The 19,669-nt window shown below is 55.7% G+C and overlaps 1 protein-coding gene across 1 annotated transcript; it reads left to right on the top strand.

Annotated features, from left to right (window-relative positions):
• The first annotated feature begins 717 nt into the window (after positions 1 to 717).
• LOC138998505 (protein Daple-like) lies at positions 718 to 19,357 on the top strand. The gene is made up of 10 exons (XM_070400685.1): positions 718 to 1,110; positions 2,134 to 2,228; positions 2,368 to 2,484; positions 3,361 to 3,545; positions 5,700 to 5,886; positions 7,158 to 7,282; positions 9,265 to 9,351; positions 11,169 to 11,344; positions 14,427 to 15,036; positions 16,182 to 19,357. The coding sequence occupies exons 1-9, from the start codon at positions 1,032 to 1,034 to the stop codon at positions 14,564 to 14,566; spliced, it is 1,191 nt and encodes a 396-aa protein (XP_070256786.1). The 5' UTR covers positions 718 to 1,031; the 3' UTR covers positions 14,567 to 15,036; positions 16,182 to 19,357.
• Positions 19,358 to 19,669: the final 312 nt, after the last annotated feature.

The raw sequence follows: 19,669 nt of genomic DNA, 5'->3' as shown, positions 1-19,669 counted from the left end.
CTCTCTGAGATCAATAAAAGCATATTTAAAAGAAATATCTATCTATATCTATAGATAGATATATATAGATACACACACACACTCTCTCTAGAGGCCCTGTGCATGAATTTGTGTACCATTGGGGTCCCTTGGCCTGGCCTGCGGGAATCTGGCTGAAACTGGATCTCTGACAGCCCCTGAGGTCCCGGATTGCAAGAGGGTGTAGGCGAGGCAGTGGGACCCCATTGGTGCATGATCAGGGCGGGGAGGGACACAGGAGGTTGGCTAGTGGGAAGGGACCATGCGAGGGCTCCAGGGCATGTCAGGCCTGTCTAGTTCAGTCCCAATCAGCCAGACCCCAGCAGCAAGCCAACCTGCCAGTTGCAGCGTCTGCCCCCCAGTGGTCAGTGCATGTCATAGCAAGCTGTTGAGCGGCCTTAGCATATCATTAGTATATTATGCTTTCATTGGTTGAATGGATGACCGAATACTTAGCATATTAGGCTTTTATTATATAGAATGTTAAAAAAAACCCCAAACAAACTGATAGGGCCTGACTCCTGTGTTGCTCTCTGTAAGAATGGATGTAGGTGGGCGAGTGGCTATAAGGGTCTCTGCTGGCAACTGGGATGCGGGCTGAGCTGTGATTTGGGAGTCCCACCGGCCTTTCCAAGACATGGAAACCAGCTAAGGGGCCTCAGAGCCGCCCATCCTCCTATCACCTGCTTTACCGCCCTGTGCTGTGCGTCACTTTGCTTAGACATGACTGACCTCGGGTGTCTTCATCACATACCACTGGGTCAGCATGTCTTTTAGTGGCTGTAGGTCTCCCAGCGGGACCCTGTGTTGGAGTCACTTCTGTGCAGCTGTGCTTTAGGAAGTGAGCAGGTGCATGGAGGCCCTTCATCCTGGGGGAATGCGGGTAGCTGCACGGGAGCGGGGGGGCCTGCCCAGCGGGTGCCCTAGTGTGCATCCTCACCCCACCCCTCTTCCTGCACTAGGATCGCGGACACATCCCCCAGCAGTTCCTTGAGGAGCTGCTGGGGGACATCATGGCCCTCGAGGCTGAACAGGTCCAGAGGATGAACCAGCCCGACCACCTGAGCTGGGAGCTGGATCTGCTGATAGATGGTAGGCAGCAGCCCCTGGCGCCGGGGTGCCAGCCTGGCTGCAGCTTCTCCCCCACCCAGGGAGCTGAGCCCTTGGTTCTGAATCTCCTGGGTCATCCCACCCTCAGCCCAAGTCAGTAGAGGGTGATTCAGGGGCCATTTGGGACCCTTTCATTGCCATCCTCCTCAAGGGGGCCATTTGGGACCCTTTCATTGCCATCTTCCTGACGGGCCTGGCAGCCTTGAAGTCAGCCATGAACTACAAATAAGTGTTGCCAGATTTCTCAGCACCGGTGCGGACAGTCCCAGGAGCTTCCAGATGACAGCACGCTGACCCCAGAGGCTGTCATAGATCTGTCCGTGGGGGATTGAAAGGTCTGGATGCAGGAGCTTCCCCAGTGGTCACTGACCTGCATTATAACAGAGGCCTGGACTGATTTCCTCCGTTCATGTCATCCTCGGGCAGACGGGTGCAGTCTGCTCTCTGTCTCCCTGGGCAGGGGCTGCTCGGGGACCTCTCCTCCCGAAGGACCTCACCCACGGGTGGCAAGTACTGGGCACACGCGCCCCAGATCCTCTACCCCCCGCAGAAATACTGCTCAATTATCGTGCCCCCCCTCCCCACTCCCCCAGCTGAGCCAGCCAGACCCCCCGACTCTGACGGCCTGCCCGGACCATGCCATGTCTTTGCCGTCTCTGTGAGTCTCTGAAATCCTTGACTTGACGGTCAGGTTAGAACTTGGTAAAAAGTGGTTCCAGCAGTTCCACCGTCTTGAACTTCTGCTTTGGCCTCTCCAAGGTCACCTGCCTTCTTCTTAAGCTCTGGGTGGCTCCCCTACCGGACCCCAGCTGTGCCAGCACAGCGGCCACAACCAAGAGCGACCGCACCTTGTGAACGGCACCCAGCTGATCATCCCCGGCTCTCACACCTAGGCCTCGGGGTGTTGGGGTGGCCGTCTCGGGGGTATTGCCGTCTCGGGGCCAGAGACAGAGAGGGGAAGCGGAGGCCCAAGAATCTGGGCTCTGACTCCACTTTGCTCTTCAGCCTCCATCCGGATCGTCGCCTTGGAGGAGAGTAATCGTACCCTCCAGGGCACGGTCCAGGCGCTGCAGAAGGAGAACCAGCAGCTCCGGCTGGAGGTAACAGTGGGTGGTGTCCGGAACATACGGGCAAGCCGGTGGCCGGGTGTCCCGTGGGGTGACAGGTTTGGGGTTTGCTTTAAAGCCAAGTTCACTCTGTGACCTGACTGTGGCACGGGCTGGGTCTTTGGCTCTGCAGATGGAAGAGTTGGGGACCCAACTTAACCAGGACAAGACCAACAGTCCAAAGGAAGAGCTGGAGGGAGAACTCCAGGATAACATCGCAAACACCGGGAGGCCCTACAGGGCCACGCAGGTAGGCCTTCCAGAGCGCATGCCCCCCTGGCGGCCCTGCCTGCCCGAGGGAGCCTCCGGGATCACAGTCGGGTCCTGGTCATTGATCAGTGATTCCTGGGTGACCAGTTCGCTCTCTCAGCTGCAGCTCAGACCAGCAATTGTCAGCCTCTGCTGGGCCATGGGGGCAGGTGTTGCCTCCCAGGGACACTGGCCATCTTGGTGTTGATTGACAGGACTGGGGGGAAGAGGAGGGAGGTGCTGCTGGCTGTGCCGGGTGGGTGGTTGTTCCGTAAATATCAGGGTAAGTTGGCTGCTAGTGTTGTTCAGATATTCTGTATCTTGACTGATGTTCTATGTACTTTTTCTTTTTCTTTTATTGTTTTTTTGATTGATTGATTGATTAAGTTATTACATATGTGATCTTATCCCCACATTACCCCCTATGGGGGGGGGAGTAACTCATGCCCTCACCCCCCTGTTCTCCGTGTCCATTGGTTAGGCCTATATGCTTGCATATAAGTCCTTTGGTTGATCTCTATGTACTTTTTTAAAAATAGGCTTTTCCATTGGTCACAGAGGGCAGCCAAGGAGCTGATCCAGACAGCGGGCATCCTGTGCCCTTGGAGGTCCCGTGTGTGGAGAGGGCGCAGGGCTCCCGTTGCACCATGTGCTGGTCCGCTCATGCCGTGGGCCTGGCCAGCGCAGGTCCTTAAGTGCTGGGAGAACCGCACTCAGCATGGCTGGTGCTGCCTGCCTCGAGGGTCCCTACTCTTTTGGGGTCTGCACTTTCCCTGTTCTTGGCCCCTCACTGCGTGTAGGGGTGCAGGGATACGGGATCCTTGGCTTCCTGGGGCCTGCACTCGGTGAGGCATCCTCACCTTTTCCTTCTGTGCAGGAGGAACCTTCCAATCTGGGCCCCAAGAACCAGCAGGGGGCCGAGGAGAGGGAGCTGGAGGAGCTGCGGGAGCAGGAGAAGCAGCTGCCTGAAGTCCAGGAAGCGCTGAAGCAGGAGCAGGCGGCCAAGGCTCTTGACACCGGAGGGAACAGAGAGAACGAGAGGCTGCGGAAGGAGATTCAAAGGTAACCGCCCCGCACCTGCAGCGGCATCTGCTGCGTTTCATTCACACCAACTCCCTGAGCACCCGCTGAGCTCAGCTCAGGTGAGTCTCCTGGTAATGGTGCCCTTTCACCCGCCCTGTCACGGTCACAGCTGATGGTCCCGAGGGAAGGGCCTCCAGCTGGTGGCTGGGATGGAGCATTGTCCAGGTGTGGGTGACCGCCTCTCCCACAGGGATGATGGTGATGACTGTGTCGGGCACGGGCACCTTCATCCTCTCTCACCAGCGATTCTGGAAGGACATATGCTCGCTGCACGCCATTCCCACGTTCCCTGTTGGTGAACTCACCTCCTCGCTGACATGCTCTTGTCACCCCCCACATCGGTCCCCGTGGCCTTTCGGGGCCTGTCCATAGGGCGCGATCCTGGAATCGCCTGATGTGCACATTTGCAGCTGCGGTTGAACAAGGCCTCTGACTCCTGCCCGTTTCAGCTCTCACACTGCAAGCGAGCGTCCCTTTCGCGGTCCATTGAGTGCCATGCAGTCCTCTTCTCTTGCTTTTTGGTGGTGATTTCGCTGTTTGCAATGGCCCCCAAATGGAGTGCTGCAGTGCTGTCTAGTGTCCCCAAGTGCACGCTGCGCTGGGCCTCAGGGAAAATCTCCGAGTTGGCACATGAGGGTCCTTCAGGCCCGAGATCTGGTGCTGTTGGCTGTGAGCATATGACACAAAGCGTCTTTATGTCTTGATTGGTTGACAGAAATGTGGCCAGAGACTCACAGGAACTGGTGGGGACACTTGCAGTGTACACTGCTCAGTGCCCACGGGGGCCCCATAGGACATTATACCGCAAATCCTGAGAATTGACTGCGTTATTGTCCTTCTTTTCAAACAGATGAGGAAAGAGGCTCAGAGAGATTAAATAACTTGTTCAGGTCCGTCCTGAGTGTAGTGGCCCAGTCAGGATTCAAATCCAGGTCTTGTCTCAGCCCAGAGGCCTGACCACGTGAAACCTTCCGTCTCACAGCCTTGTTTTCATATGTTTGGGGCTACAAAGTCAGGTGCCTGCGGGGGCCAGGCAGGTCCAGCAGGTGGGGAGGGAGTGTCAGCGGCAGGGCAGGCCTCGTGGAGAACACACACCCTCTGCAGGTGGTCAGCTGGGAGGCAGGCCCGGGCTGCCAGGTCATCCTTTTCTATCTGCTTTTTAAATTATTATTATTTAATCCTCACCCCAGGATACTTTTTCCATTGCCCTTCTGAGAGAGGGAGAGGGAGGGAGGGAGGGAGGGGGGGGAAGAGAGAGAAACAGGGATGGGAGACAGATCTATTGGATGCCTACAGCACAACCCCCTCTATGCCAGGGAGAAATCCCACAGCCCAGGTACATGGCCTTGACTGGGAATCCACCCCCGACCCTTCCGGACACAGGCTGATGCTGTCACTGCTGAGCCGCCCCTGCCAGGGCCTTTGCTTGATGCTTTCTCCCCACCCTCCCAGAATCTCGGGAGCTGAATGTTGATGTGAAACGGAACATTTTTAGAAATATTGAATAACCAATTAATTTAAATTAAGTCACAGAGACCGTGTGGGCCTCACAGGGCCCATCTGTGTTCACATGGAGTCCATGAGCCTCTGGTCGTTGAGATTTCAGGTAGAGCCCTCCCCCTGGAAAGCCAGTCGGGTGATTATGACGATGATAATGATGATGATGATGATGATGATGTCAGTGGCTTTACATAATGCTCCAGAATCTCATATTTTATTTGTCTCAGGAGTTGGGATCAGAAAGGGACTTGGAATTGGGGAGAAGAGCTAGGCAAAGGCAGAGTTTCAGAGCAAAGATGTTCTGATTCCATGTTTTTCAAAAGTGTTTCAGTCAAAGAACCCTTTTTCCAAGGAGGCGGACATGCAAAGCCTCCCATGGGAAGGGTTTTCACAGGCTGCTCTGTTGAAGTGTGTCCGAGCCGGTCTGTCCTATGTTTCAGCCCAGAGTGTGGCAGCCGGGGTTGCCGCCTAGAACCCCAGCGGACACAGTTTGAGAACCTCTGATTGTGCTCAGCCCTCATTTCCACAGGTGAAACCTGAGGCCCAGAGAGGATGTGGGTGTGATTGAGGTGAACATGGGGCAGAGGCTGGGAGTGCTCCTGAGCCCTGGGCCCTGTGGCTCTCCACCCCCAGGCTCACTTCCTGGACTGAGGTGCTGCAGGGGGAGCAGGAGGAGCTCCGCACCCAGAGGCAGGAGCTGCAGGCCTCCCTAGAGAAGGAGCAGCGGAAGCTGCGCATCTGGCAGGCCGAGTACCGTGACCTAAAGGCGGAGCAACGGCGCAAGGAAATTTCGCTGACCAAGCTGAGCATCCAGTGCGAGGTGAGGCCTGGGACTGGTGGGCCCCAGGACACCGGGCCTGAGCCCGGGGCTGACAGCCTGGGGCTCAGCCCGGTCCGCCTGGGTGCTCATTGGCGTCTGTGCCCAAAGACTGTGTGGGAATGTCACCGAGAGGACGAGAGGAAGCCAGAGGCATTTAACAGGGACAAGCACCTTGGCTGGTGGGAACGTGTTAGAAAAGACCTCTCACCAACCTTTGCTTTTTGTATTTTTTAAATATATTTTTCTTGATTTGAGAGAACAAGGGAGAGAGAGAGAGAGAGAGAGAGAGAGGGAAACATCAATGAGGACCGAGAATCCTGGTTCGGCTGCCTCCTGCACCACCCCAGCGGGGTTCCAGCCAAAAACTTGGGCATGTGTCCTTGACCGGATTCCAACCTGGGACCTTTAGTTCACAGTCCGATGTTCTCTCCACTGTGCTAAACTGGTTATGGCCTGACCTTTGCTTTTTGCAGGGCCGGGGCGGTGCATGGAAGCAGCCAAGTGCTGTTTCCATTCATTCCTCGCGGCTGAGCTCTTTGCTCTGTGCTCCCCGTGTCATCTCACTGAATTCTCACAATGCTTTTGTGAGCTGGGGCCCATCCTCATCCTCTGAGGTTGGGTCTGAACTCCATTTGTTTGAAGCTAAAGCTTGGACTTTCCTGCCACTCCAGCCCGATGATATTCTGGGTCAGGAGTTGACCAACCTCAGCCCCGAATTCCTATCCAGCCGGCATTTCTTTTTCTGATGTCAGAGGGAGGAAGGGAGAGGGAGAGAGCCATGGGAGCTTCAATGATGAGAGAGAACCTCTAATGGGCTGCCTCCTGCATGCCCCCTACTGGGGATCGACCCTTCATCCTGGGCATGTTCCTTGACAAGGCATCTCTTTTGTGTACTCCTAGTGCATGGGGGGCCGCTCCACCACCTGAGCCACATACTCTGGGCTGCTTCGTAATGACATACTTGACATTCTTTATAAAAATGGCTGTGAAGTCCTCAGAGCCTGTTGTACATTTTGCACGGATGGCGCCTCTCAGCTCAGACTGGCTGTGTTTTCAGTGCTCAGTGGCCACCCGTGGGCAGGGCTGCGCGACTGGCCGGTACACTTGGCCACCCCCATGTCATTGGCTGTGTTGGTCCTTGCGACTGGTGAAGCTCAGGCCGAAATGGCCTTGTTCATGCACGTGGCCCTTTTCTCCTTTTGGGAGCAGTTTCCCAGCAGCGGAGTCCCAGGGGCCCGTGGTGTTGAGGACATTGTTGATCTGTGTTTCAGTCGCTTACCCGTGCGAAGAAGGACTGGCAAGAGGACAGATGTCACCTGAGGAGGGAGATAGACACCTTGAAAGAGCTGAACCAGAGCATTCTGGACGCGTGTGACGAGCACTGGACTGAGAGAAGGTAAGGGGGAGGGGTGACCGACACCTGTCCACACAGGGCTGCGGCTTCCAGCGCCACGCCCAGGCCTCCACATTCTGGGCAGAGAGCCCACCGGCGAACTAGTGTCCCCACGGCAAGGGAACAGATCATTTTCCCAGCGCACCCTGCTCTCCTTTCTCTGGAATGGCTCTAGAATTCTGCAAGGAGGGGTGGTTGGATTTTGCAGGCTTCAGAGACAGGGCTCACTGCCGGGCGCTTCTTAATCTGCTTTTGGAATTAAGCTCAGTTTAAAAATTATGACAGAGGAAAGAAAGGTACCTAGGGAAGCAATCCAGGTCCTGGGCTGAGCCCTTTCTGTGTCTGATTTTCCCTTGAGGGGCTGCAGAGAGGGCTGTGGGTGCGCCATGGTTGTCCTTTCTCTGCTGACACGACACAGACCTGGCTGTGGTGTAGGCCCTGCGAGGTGCACAGAACCAGTGACCTGGTGGCCACGAACCGGCAGGGGTGATAGGATGTGAGCAGAGCTGTGTGCCCAGCAGACAGATGTTGAGGAGTTCCAAGGAGGCGGAGAAGGAAGCGTGGTGGTGGGACTCGGGGCTCTGCAGCTGACCCGGATGGGGACAGGGCTAGCCAGGGGGGGCGGGAGTTGGGGGGACGTCAAGGTGGAGCACGGGTGGTCTGGGTGCAGGGAAGGTGCTGGCAGGGCAGGAGGGAAGGCTGGAGCAGGGGGCACTCAGATGTGGAAGGCCACCATGCCTTGCTAAGGAGTCGGATTTCCTGGGAGTGAGTGTTTATGGGAGGCTGGTCTAAGGGCCAAGGGAGCTGCCAGAGAAGAGGCAGGAGGAAGAGGCTTGGTGCTGGAAACCTTGGGGTTGGAAGTCAAGTGACCCGAGATGCATCTGGTGGGGTCAGGGTGTTCTTCACCCCTCGGTGCTGAGCTGCGGGACTGTCCTTCCTCGTGATGGGGAGTGGCTGGCCATGGGGGCCAGAGGGACATGGTCACAGTGGCCACAGGGGCAGTGACCCAGCCCTTGGGGTCACGGTGCTGCTTGACTTTTCTCCCGGATTCTTCTGCTCGTCTACAGCTGGCTCGCCACCTACCCAGGATGGTTTACAGGGAAAGCCACACTGTAGTTTGGGGTGGAGATGACCGTGGCCTGAGTTGGCTCTCTATAGCGCAGCGGGTACCAATGACCAGCAGAGGTTGGGTAGGTGCCAACTAGAAGCATCATGGGCTGGTACTCAGGGGGATGATCTGATGGTGGTTTTGCATTAGACAGTGTGTGCAGGAGGCCAGGGAGTGGGCAGGCTTCCTGAGCTGCTCTGAGCGGAGTCTTCCCAGCCCAGGGCGGGTTGGAGGCCTGTCTTCTGTGAATTTGTGTGCCTAGTGGTGGGGGTCGGTCAGTGCCAGACAGGAAAGCGCTCTAGCATAAGGCCCAGCAGCACAGCTGAGGGAAGAGAGGAACACAGACTAGAAGACCAGATGCCGAGCCAAGGGCTCTGGGAACAGAACAGTGTTTGTGGGCCCGGGCCCAGGGGTTTGCGAGTCACCGCTTTTCACAACTGCTCCCTTCACGGTGAACTCTCAGAAAAGCCCACATATTAGGTGGGACCTCGGCAGCCTCATGGCCAAAGGAGCCTGAGCTGCTGCCTCGATCCAGGGGACTCATTTTCAAGCAAGGAAACCAGGGTCTCTGCCGTCAAGGCCCACGCGTTTGCCATCCTGAATTTCACATGGTTGGGGGCTTGCTCTCCTGAGAGGAGGTACAGCCTGATCCTTGGTGCTTCAGCAGGTCTCCTCACGTGTTAGGGTACCCAGACCCACGCCACGAGCTCCCATCCCCATCTTCCCCACTCGGCGAGCTTGACGGTCATGAGCACCGTGATGTCCGAGTCCCAGGAAAATGCCGGCCCTTCTGGGCCAGGTCCCAGTCGGGGCCGAGGAGTCCATTTACATGTTTTATATAAAACCAGACTATTCTTTCTTTCTCCTCTGTCTACAGCGACACACTGAAGACTATGCCTACCGGAAAGGCAGAAGAGGGCAGAATTGGGGAGTCACAGGAGGCTCAGTGTCCTGCTCCTAGGAAGTGAGTTGATTTAAGCAGCAGGAACTTCAACACAGAGCGGGAAGCTGCTCTTTCACGAGTGGGGAAAGCCATCTGGAGCAGGACCAGTGTGTGGGGCCCGCACCTTCCCCTCTATGGCAGGTCCCCTGTGCGCACCTCCCTCCCAGCTCTGAAAGAATTTAGAGTTTCTTTCCGTTCTTCCTCGGGGTTATCCTCTGAGGGATGGCGAATGCCAGCTGCCATGTCCTGTTGGAAGGGCAGACGTCTGGATTAGAGCCACTGAAGCAGGACTCTCAGGCTGTGTCTCCAGGTTTCAGGGCCTAGAACGCCATGTTTCTGTTTTGGGAAGGAAGCGTGGGCCGTACACCTGGGCCAGCACCCATGGTGTTCAGTCACAGGAACCTCTTGGTCTTCCCTACATTCCTCTGGAGTCTCTGGACCCCAGGGTGGTTCACAAACACGTTCCCTTCTACAGAGCAGCAGCCCAGGGGGTGGGCAGCTCGGTCCCCGAGGCTGGGGCCTCCGTCCAGCAGGCCGTCCCCTGCGTCCGGGCCTGAGCCCCAGGAGCTGGGCCTTCAGATTGTCCTGCCCCAGCCCAGCCTTGAGGGCAAATCACCATGAATCCTGCAAGAGCTCTCTGTTCACATCACAAAACCACATAATTTCCCACCCTCCTCCTGCCCTTGTGTCGGCGGGGACATGGAGGCATCGCTGAAGAAAGTAGAGGAGTTGAGTCAGCACAGTGTTGCTCTGTGGCAGAGCCAGGATTAGAACCAGCTGCGGTTCTTCTTGTGACATTAGAAAGCCTCCATTCCCGGTTAGCTGCACTGAACCCTTCGAGTTCACTGTTTTCATTTATTTATTTTTATTATCATATATACACACACGCACACACACACACACACACATATATATATATTCATTTCAGAGAGGAAGACTTAGGGAGACAGAAACATCAGTGATGAAAGAGAATCATTAATTGGTTGCTTCCTGCACGCCCTCTTCTGGGAATTGAGTCTGCAACCCGGACATGTTCCCTTGACCAGAATGGAGCCCAGAACCCTTCAGTCCATAGAGTGATGCTGTATCCACTGAGCCCAACCAGCTGGGGTTATTTTAATTTTGCTTAAACCTCACCTGAGGGTTTTTTTTCCATTGATTTTTGGAGAGAGTAGAGGGGAACAAAGGGTTGGGGGCAAGAGAGAGAGACATCAATATGAGAGACACATTGATTGGTTGCCATGCAGCACACGCCCCCAGTGGGCCCAGGGATAAAACTGCAACCCAGGTACTGCCCTTGGCCCAGAATCAAACCCTTGACCCTTCGTGCTTGGGCCACTGCTCTTACCCCTGAAGCACACCGGCCAGTGTCCACTCTTTTGCATCCACATGGCCCAGTGGGCCCGCCCTGTCCCCCCCCTCACCCAGATTCCTCAGTGCCCGGAAGGGCCAAGTCTGCCCGCCTGTTTCACCTATGGGGAGCTCCAGCAGAAAGGAGGAGGTCCTGACTCTCCCTGACAGGGCCCTGGGACGCACAATTGCCAGCACACCTAGGTGAGCACAGCACCTCTGCCTGTGCCTCCCAGTGATGCAGAGTGGAGGCTGCATGTGAGGTTCTGTTTCCCGAGAGGCTAGTGCGGGTTTCTGCCACAAGGAACGCTTCTCCCGTCCCTGGGTCTGTGCGAATGAACTGCAAATGGTGCTCCTCGCCCTGAGGCCACATGCGAGGATCGTGGTGCCGGCCACACACATTCGGTGCTGAACCCCAAGTTAAGGGCCGCTTCCTCGGCTGGAGGGGCAGTGGGGTTGGCAGTGTCCTAACCCTCTACTTCTAATAGGAAAAAGCGCTGGAGCCGAGCCAGAGCCGTCCTCAAGTTCTTCCAACGCCAGAGAGACGGCTCAGGAGGACAAGCCAAGTCACCCCCAGACAGCCTTCCTGGGCCCCTGGAGGCCATGCCATCGTGCTCATACTGGGTGGAGGAGGGAGACACCCCCAGCGGGCCCCCACCAAAAGGTAGGAGGGGCTGGCCTGGCTGCAGGAGGGCAGTGAAGGGGAGGATCTCAGGCCTCCCTCGAGGTCAGGGCAGAACCGACGAGATGGAGCTGGGTGCGCACACGTGTGCTTGGAGCCTGAAGGGGCTCCCCACACCCCCGTCTGCCCCCGAGGTGTGTGAACACCCAAGTAGGACATGTAAGCCCACGTCACTGTGGTGGCAGTTTCGTCCCAGAACCATTTAGTTCCTTCAGCATGACAAGCCTCCCCATCACCTACACTGGTGGGTCCTCGAATATCCAGAGCGGATCTCCATACAGTTACCGCAGAGACACGCTCAGGAGAGGATGTGTTTGGGGCTCCTTGTCTCTGCCAGGCCTCGGATGAGCCATTTCCGTAGGGTCAGCCCCCATGTAACACGTCAGGACATCTGCCAGGCCTTCAGCCAGGCTCGGGCTCTGCTCTGTCTGTCCCTCTGAAAAGCAGGTGTGGTTCTCTTCTCCCACCTGACCTGGCCCCGAGTCCTCCCACCAGGGGGCGCTGGACCTGCTCCCTTAGGGCTGTGGTGGGAGTGAGCCAGAGGTTCCTTTGGTGGATTTGTAGCTGCATGTGCTGCATGTGTTTCCTGGAATCTAAGAGGCTGTCAGCTGAAAGCTGCCCGATTTTGTGCTCATAGAAAGAAAGTGATCGGGTGGTGGAGGTGACGGTTTTGTCAGAATCGCCACCAGCCGACAGTGCCTGGGAGGGATGCTCCAAGGTGCACCCTGATTTCAGAGATGTAAGGTTGGGGTGTGTGTGTGTGTGTGTGTGTATCTTACCACCAATTAAACAAAGCCATTGACTGAAATGTGGTTTAGTTTTCAAATATCATTTTATTGATTATTTTCCTATAAACCTGCCAAACATGTCCCCTAAGAAAGTTAAATGTGATGAAGGACACTAGGACTTTCTAAAGTCGGGGCCAGGCCTGAGATTCAGGAGCTCCCAGGGCCTGGGTGACAGGACCTGACAGGACCCAGAGCCGTGACAAGGCGCCCTGTGAGTGTGACGGGTGCACCAGCCGTTCCCGGTGGCAGTGACCACTTCAAGTCCTGCTGTGTCACTCGAGATGCAGAAATGAAGTGTGCGCACGCAGACACACTGTCTGGGGGCTGATGTTTGCGTTTCCGGTCTCACAGCAGGTGAAGTAGGCGAAACGCTCACGTGCAGGTAAATGATCATGAAGCTTATTGACTTATTAGCATTTGTTTTATTCAGAGGGTTCTGTGGCCTGAGGTTTTCGTTCTGGCTCCTCACACTTTTTGACATGTATCACGTCCACTTGTGTGATTGGCTAAGTTGATGAATGAGCTGTAATCAACCCAAGTGACTTAGCAAAACGTTCTGAGAAAAAACTGCTTGACAGATCCCCGCTGTGGTTTGGATCGGTGAGTGAGCAGGTCAGGGGCTGCAGTTAGTAGCGGCAGCCGTGCGAGGGGGCTTTCTGGGCTCAGCAGCCTTTCGGTAGTTGACCCGCTTTGTCCGTCTCCTTGAGTTCTAGCAGCCGTGGGAGGTGGGCTCCATTCCTGTGCCCCGTTCAGAGCTGGGAGGGAAGGCTTGACCAGGGTCAGCACTGGCCCAGAGAATCAGCGTTGGAGCTGGGACCTGAACTGGCGTCTGACAGGTTACGGGCCCAATTCTTAAGCGCTGTGAGCACTGCCTGCCCTTCAAGCTGCTTGGGTCCCTGAAGATGCTAAACCAACTTGGGGCCCCAGCACTGAGGAGGGGGTCCCTTGTCTGTGGTGTGAGCTGTGTCAGCAGGTGGCGCTGTGGGGGAAGAAATAGCAGAGGTGCAGCTGTGCACTTGAATCCTCCATCAGAACTGGAGAAGTCCTTTCTATTCATGTATTGACGTGTTGAGGAAGTTACTAGACCAATTGTCTGCTCTCATAAGACTAGAACTTAAAGGTTGTGAGGGCTAAACCTAGAGGAGAGGATGCGTCGGGATCTCAACTGGAATAATGCTTGAGCATGAGGGTGTTATGGTATCAGATAGAGGTAGGTATTTTCATTCTGTGCACAGTCATCCTGCCATGAGAGGCTGTGAGATGTACAAGAATTATTAGTGAGCCCTGCCCGTTTGTCTCAGTGGTTATAGCATGGAAGGACCGAGGGGGCGCAACTTAGATTTCCAGGCAAGCGCACATACCTCGTTTGCAGGGTTGATCCTGGCCGGTTGGGGTTTGTGAGAGAGGCAACCAGTGGATGTATCTCTCTCCAATTGATGTTTCCCTCTCTCGCTCTCTCCCTCCCTTCACCTACATCCTCCCATTCACTCTCTCTCTAAAGACCAATGAAAAAACATCCTCCCGTAAGGACTTTTTAAAAAGAAGTCTTATTCCTGAGATGGACTATTTCACTGCACGCAACAGGCCAGAAACATGCCACTAAGTGTCCCAAGGGTTTTGGAGAGGAGCCAGAGTTAGTTGTGTGTGAGACAGGATGTCAGGGAGCCTGTCATTAAAATGGATGAGTCAGCGCAGCTGGTGTGGCTCAGTTGGTTGAGCATAGTCCCATGAACCAGGAGATGACCTTCTGATTCCTGGTCAGGGCACATGCCGGGATGCGGACTCCATCCCCAGTACGGGGCGTGCAGAAGACAGCCGATCCATCTTTCTCATCATTGATGTTTCTATCTCCCTCTCCTCCCTCTCTCTGAAAATCAATAAAACCACATTGGACCAAAATCACATTGGATGAGTAAGAAAAGCCGCACCCTACATCAATAAACACCCTTGCTTAATAATTTCACCCATTGAAATGGAAAAACAGTCTCAGGCGTCAACTCCTTGAGCAATACAGAATGCTCCTCTGGTGCCACGTAGAGCCCTGGCTCCAGCTGCCATTCCAACACTTAACTGGAGTCAGAGCAGAAAGGCTTCACCGGGCCCTGATGCTGGTGGTGCTGGGGGGAATGTTGCCTTCTCTCCCGGGCTGCACAGGATTCTGATTTCCCAAGTACATTCGGCGAATGTAGCATCATTTGTCCATTATTCAATTCATTTACTTGCTGTTTTCTGTGTTTTTATGCTTCCTCCCTTGGTTATCCGGGATGACAATTTAGCAAAGGGACAACGAAAGAGTGCCTTTTGGAGCAGGAAGAAGCAGGACAAAGTCAAAGACCAGCCTCCAGTGGCCAGCTCGGCTTGGTCTAACCTTCTCAAATCCTGCACCTCTGGACACATCCCACCCTCTCCTCCCTAAATAGCCTCTCCCTTTTTTCCGACCCCAAAGATTTATAATCCTTTCCCTTTATCCCTGTCTTGATCATATACCCTTTATTTCTGAAAATTTAAAAAAAAATTTTTAAAAGAAGAAGAAAAAAAAATAACTCCCACAACAACAACAACAACAACAACAACAAAGCCCTAAGAAAACCAGTCCACTTGGAAAAAGAAAAATCCTGAACCTAATGGAAACCTCAGTCGCCATGACAACAAGGCCACACCAAAGCAAAGGAGTCACCATCGCACTGCCTTAGTGGCTTGATGTGTCCCCTACTTGGACTCTTGCACCGGCTCTAACTCCTGGGCTACCACAGCCTGGTCCTCCCTCCACCCATCTCCGTGGGCCCAGTTGGAAACCCGAAGTCTGTCTGGCTTGGCTGTGTCTATCCATCTCCGCCGCTCTGCTCCTCACGGTGACGTCACCCAGTGGATGCCTAATGTCAAGTGGTAAGATTTCGGTGCTTCAGACATCACGGTGGCTGTGACATTGAGTGGCTGAGGGGCAGGGGGGCAGGTCCTGGGAGAGAGAGGAGGGTCCCGCCATCCCGACAGCGGGTGTGGCTCCGGGCGCACAGCCCCTGGGCTGCCTGGAGCCAGATGCTGTGCAAAAAGCCTGTCCTCGTGCTCCCGAAGCTCCACCGCACGCCTGTGCCCCTGGGATTGGAGAGCCCATCTCCTGTCCTGCTATGAGGTAGTTGAAGGTCTTTTAGGGGTTTTCCTCATGTGTTTTTTTTAAAATTAGGATTCTGTTTAGCTTTGACAAGAGTATATGTTCATGGTAGAAAATTCAGAGATTGCAGAAAACACAAAATACAAGGTAAACTCATGGTGCAGTCAAAGTCAGCATGCGGAGAGGAGGACTTCTTAAACAGACGGTTGTTTTGGTGACAACTGACTTGTTTCTCAAATCCTAAGGGTCCCCCCGGGACCCTCAGGGCTCGGCCCACAGTTCTCGCATGGTCCGAGGCAGACTCGGGCCAGGGTGCTTTGAAATCAGGGATCTGAGGACACAGTGTCTCACAGCGGGTGTGCCCAGGAGTTCATGTGTTGGACTTGTGCCAGCATTTGGTGGAGCCTCATGAGTTGGTCCCTCAAGATCTCCCAGCTGCTCAGGGCCCTACTGTGAGCCATGGGTAGGGTGGAGGCCTCCGCTCAGGCCTGCTGCCAGGGCCTCCCACTCAGACCACCGCCCGTGAGGTGCAGCCCCACCTTTGTCCCTGGGCTCCCTGGGCCCGGCTGCCTCTGCTGCTAGGCCTCGGTGTGGTCGTCCCACCTTGGCATGGGGTGTTGCAGCCCCATTTCTCACTGTCCTTCTCTGCCCCAGCCCTGGGGACCCGATACTGAAAGGAGGGGCCCCCCACGGAGGCAGCTTTGACCACTCAGATGACTCTGCTGACCCGCACCCAGGTCTGGCGTCCTGGCCAAGGGCGCTGAGGGAGCTGGGCCGACGCTAGGTTGTGAACAGGCCAAGCAGGCGCGGAAACTTTGGTCCTGGCCATGGGGCCAGTGCGGGGGACGCCCTGGGGGAAGGGCTCTCCGAGGACCCTCCTGCCCTCACTCCCGCCTCTCCGTCCTTCCTCTCTTCTCTGTAGGACACTCCCAGGTGCCCGATGACCTGCCAAGGCACCTGCTCAGAAACACCTTCATCTCCTGACCCGCGGAGGCCAGGCAGGCGCACCTGCCGGGAGGAAAGGGAGGATGCCTTCCAGTCTGTGCCCGCAGGAGGACTGTCAGCCCCTCCTGGGGAAGCTGCTGAAGGCAGGGCGGTATGTGAAGCCCAACTTGAGACCTGCTGAGCCCAAGGCCCAGCCAGTGCGCCCTGAGGCAGTCCCCAGTCCCCGGAGCCTTTCTCTGGGCAGAGCCAGGCCGCCCTCCCCCCTCCCCCCTCCCCCCATCTCCCGCACAGCTGCCCGCTGGTGCACATCCCTGAACAGGGCGGTCAGCCTGGCCTCAGCCCAGCTGCTTGGGACTCACAAGCCACAGGCCAGCAAATAGGAGTCTCCCTGAAGGCGGGGTTCTGAGGACTCAGGGGGCAGAGACACAGCCAGCCACACCCTCTGCCCCAGCTACCTCACGGCCTGGGTCCCCATTTCTGACCACTGGACAGGAGGCGCTTCTCACTGGCTCCCCCAAAGCAGGAGAGGCTGGCTCCCCTGCAGCCTCCGCCATGGCCCCACCATGGCCACAGGAGGTGGCGGCCGCAACAGCTCCAGCCCCAGCACCGCGCACTGACTGCCGCCCCGGCTGCCAGGACGAGGCCTCAGCCCGGGACGCTCAGGGCAAGTGGCCACCGTGGCCCCTGTCCTGGTGGGTGTCATCCTCTCAGAGCGGGACGGGTCCAGGGCAGGACCACAGAGAGGGGCTCCCTGCCAAGAGCCCGCGCAGCTCTCCCGACGTGGCTCCCACGCCAACGGGCCCCTGAGAACATCGGTCGTGGGAACAACTGAGAGGGCAGGCGGGCGTCGCCACAGCTGCTTGGGTCCAGCAGGTGGAGGTCAGAGGAGGGAGCGTGGCCGTGGTGACTTGTCTCCTGGGCCCCCAACTCCTGAGGCTTCGAACTCCTGACGCCCCTTCTGACCACCAGGGCCCCTCTCCCGTCGGCCTGAGGGGCCGGGAGCACCTTTGGAACGAGGAACGGTCCCCCCGCTGCTCCCATTTATTCTGTTAGTGACAAGGCTGTGCCGGACCCCAGGGTCACACTCCCACGATGGCTGCACGGGTCTGACCCTCCAGCCACTGCTATCCTTGGAACAAATCCATGTTGGCCTGTGGTGCTCGCAGTGCAGCGGGAAACCCACTAGCTGAGGCAGACAGTGTGCCCCTTAGAACACGTGTCAGCAACCTGACCTCCTTGAAAGCGTCCATGTGTGTGCGGGCGTGGGGAGCAGGTACATGCAAGCACGCTCTCAGGGCTGGGCCCTGTGGTCGGAAACTTGCCTCCATCTCCGGAAGCCTGGTGCTCCCAGGAGAAGCCCAGACCGGCCAGACTACCAAGACCTCACGGCCCTGGGTGGACCCTGGAGTCGAGCTCACTGTTAACCCAGAGCGTTGCCGAGCCAGGCCTGGGCCCCACACTCCTGAGCCCAGGCCCCGGCGGCCTTCCAGGCAGGTGGCCTCAGGCTGTGCCTCTCTCCAGCTGGCTCCTGGGCCCCCCGGACCTGCCCCCGTGTTCACTTTTCTACCATCACGGGCTCTGCCGCGCCTGGCGCAGAGAGAAGCCCTGCCTGCCCCCTCCCAGCTGCGCCACAGTGTGCAGAGGGGAGCGTGTGCGAGAGGCGGGTGCAGCCTGATTGGTAACACGGCTGTAGCCCCCGGTGTCCACCATCCAGGATGAGAATTTGATTCATCATTTCTGAGTCACTCCCGGGATAGAAACCCAATTTAATATATTCCATACCCGAGCAGGCACTCATGAAATGTATGTTTTGAGGTGTCCCCCAAATGGATGTACCACAGGCTGTCCCCCCAAATGTACACGCACTTTAACAGCTGATAACTCAGTTTTCGCTCCTTTTCAGGGTTGGCGGATTTGACGTAATGGGTGAAGCCAGACTAAGCTTTGAACCAAGAAGATGTATCCTCTGGACTTTGTTATGGGGACACATACAGGATGAAGTGTCTGGTCCCGAACAGGCCCCAGTCGAGGAATCCAGGGCCGCTGTGGACAGAGGATGCGCAGAAACACCGAACGCAGCAATTCTGGGTGTTTGCGGTTCCATTGCTTCAGCAGCAGCAGCGCCTGGACCAGAACGAACGCAGCCCCGGAGTCGCAAACATCAAGAATCGTTCCTTCGGTTCGGTGTTTGTGCGCATCTCTCTCAATAGCTGCCCTCGATTCCTCGACTGCTGGGCGTTGGGTCCCCTCAACTTTAACTTTTTTGTGTCCCCATAAAAAGCCTCGTGGAGACATGTTCTTCGTTCAAATCTTACAGTCTTCACCCATTTCTTCAAATCTGTTCAACCTGAAAAGAAGTGAAAATTAAGTGCGTTATCAGCTGTTAACGTGTCTACATTTTTGGGGGGATACTACATGTACATTCAATGGAGAGAATTTTCCATCCCATTTCTAACATCATTGTACCTGTTTTGTGGGGACACTTTATATTTACATTCTGTTGGTATCATTTTCCATCACATCTGACCTGTCTGTATCTGTTTTGGGGGACAGCCTGTATTTACATTCCATGGGGACTCATTGTCCATCAGCACCCTGACCTCTATACCTTTTTGGTGGGACACCTTATATTTACATTCTGTTGGTGTCATTTTACATCACCTGTCTTATGTCATTGTACCTGTTTTGGGGGACAGCCTGTATTTACATTCCATGGGGACTCATTGTCCATCTGCATTCTGACCTCTATACCTTTTTGGGGGGACACCTTATATTTACATTCTGTTGGTGTCATTGTACCTGTTTTGGGGGACAGCCTATATTTACATTCAATGGGGACTAGTTGTCCATCAGCAGCCTGACCTCTCTATACCTTTTCTGGGGGAACAGCCTATATTGACATCAATTGGCATCAATCTTTCTCCTGGGGTCTCATAGTGTATATTTGGCCGGTTTCCTGACACATGCTTTCCTGTTTACTAAGGTGCTCTCCTGGGATGGGCTTAGCCTGGGGACTGGGGTTCTATAAAGAGGTTTTCCCTTGGAGTTAATGTGCTGCGTGTGCTAATGTGTCCTGTCTCCAAGTGTTTATATATATATATTTGAAATACCTATTGATTCTGGAACACAAGGATGGGTTTGTAATAAAATGAGTTGGAGTAGAATTGAGTCCTGGATTTCCTCAGCGCTCGTCACTGGCAGCGATGTCCGGGCTCCGGGCTCCCCGCGTCCGCACCCCGGGTCCTGGCCCTGGAATCCAGACCCCCCTCGGCCAGGAGGCCAGAGAAGGGGAAGCCAGGTTTCCTGTTTCCCAGACAGCCGGTCTTCCCTGGCCTTGGTGTATTTGAAGTCCCTCTAAGTGGAATCCCATTTTGATTTGGGATTTATATCACATTCAATGGGGACTCATTGTCCATCAGCAGCCTGACCTCTCTATGCCATTTTGGGGGGACTCCTTATATTTAC

This window comes from Myotis yumanensis, unplaced genomic scaffold (assembly GCF_028538775.1).
Source record: "Myotis yumanensis isolate MYYU_CA2020_CCGP unplaced genomic scaffold, mMyoYum1.0.hap1 SCAF_1, whole genome shotgun sequence".
In the NCBI taxonomy this organism is placed as follows: Eukaryota; Metazoa; Chordata; class Mammalia; order Chiroptera; family Vespertilionidae; genus Myotis; species Myotis yumanensis.
This window is presented reverse-complemented; position numbering and strand designations above follow the sequence as displayed.

Bases quoted from the DNA above. Each gene is read 5' to 3' on its own strand.
- LOC138998505 (XM_070400685.1), top strand. From the start codon at position 1,032: ATGGCCCTCGAGGCTGAACAGGTCCAGAGGATGAACCAGCCCGACCAC. The intron at 5,887-7,157 runs GTGAGGCCTGGG...TCTGTGTTTCAG, and splicing joins AGCTGAGCATCCAGTGCGAG to TCGCTTACCCGTGCGAAGAA. The intron at 7,283-9,264 runs GTAAGGGGGAGG...CTCTGTCTACAG, and splicing joins GAGCACTGGACTGAGAGAAG to CGACACACTGAAGACTATGC.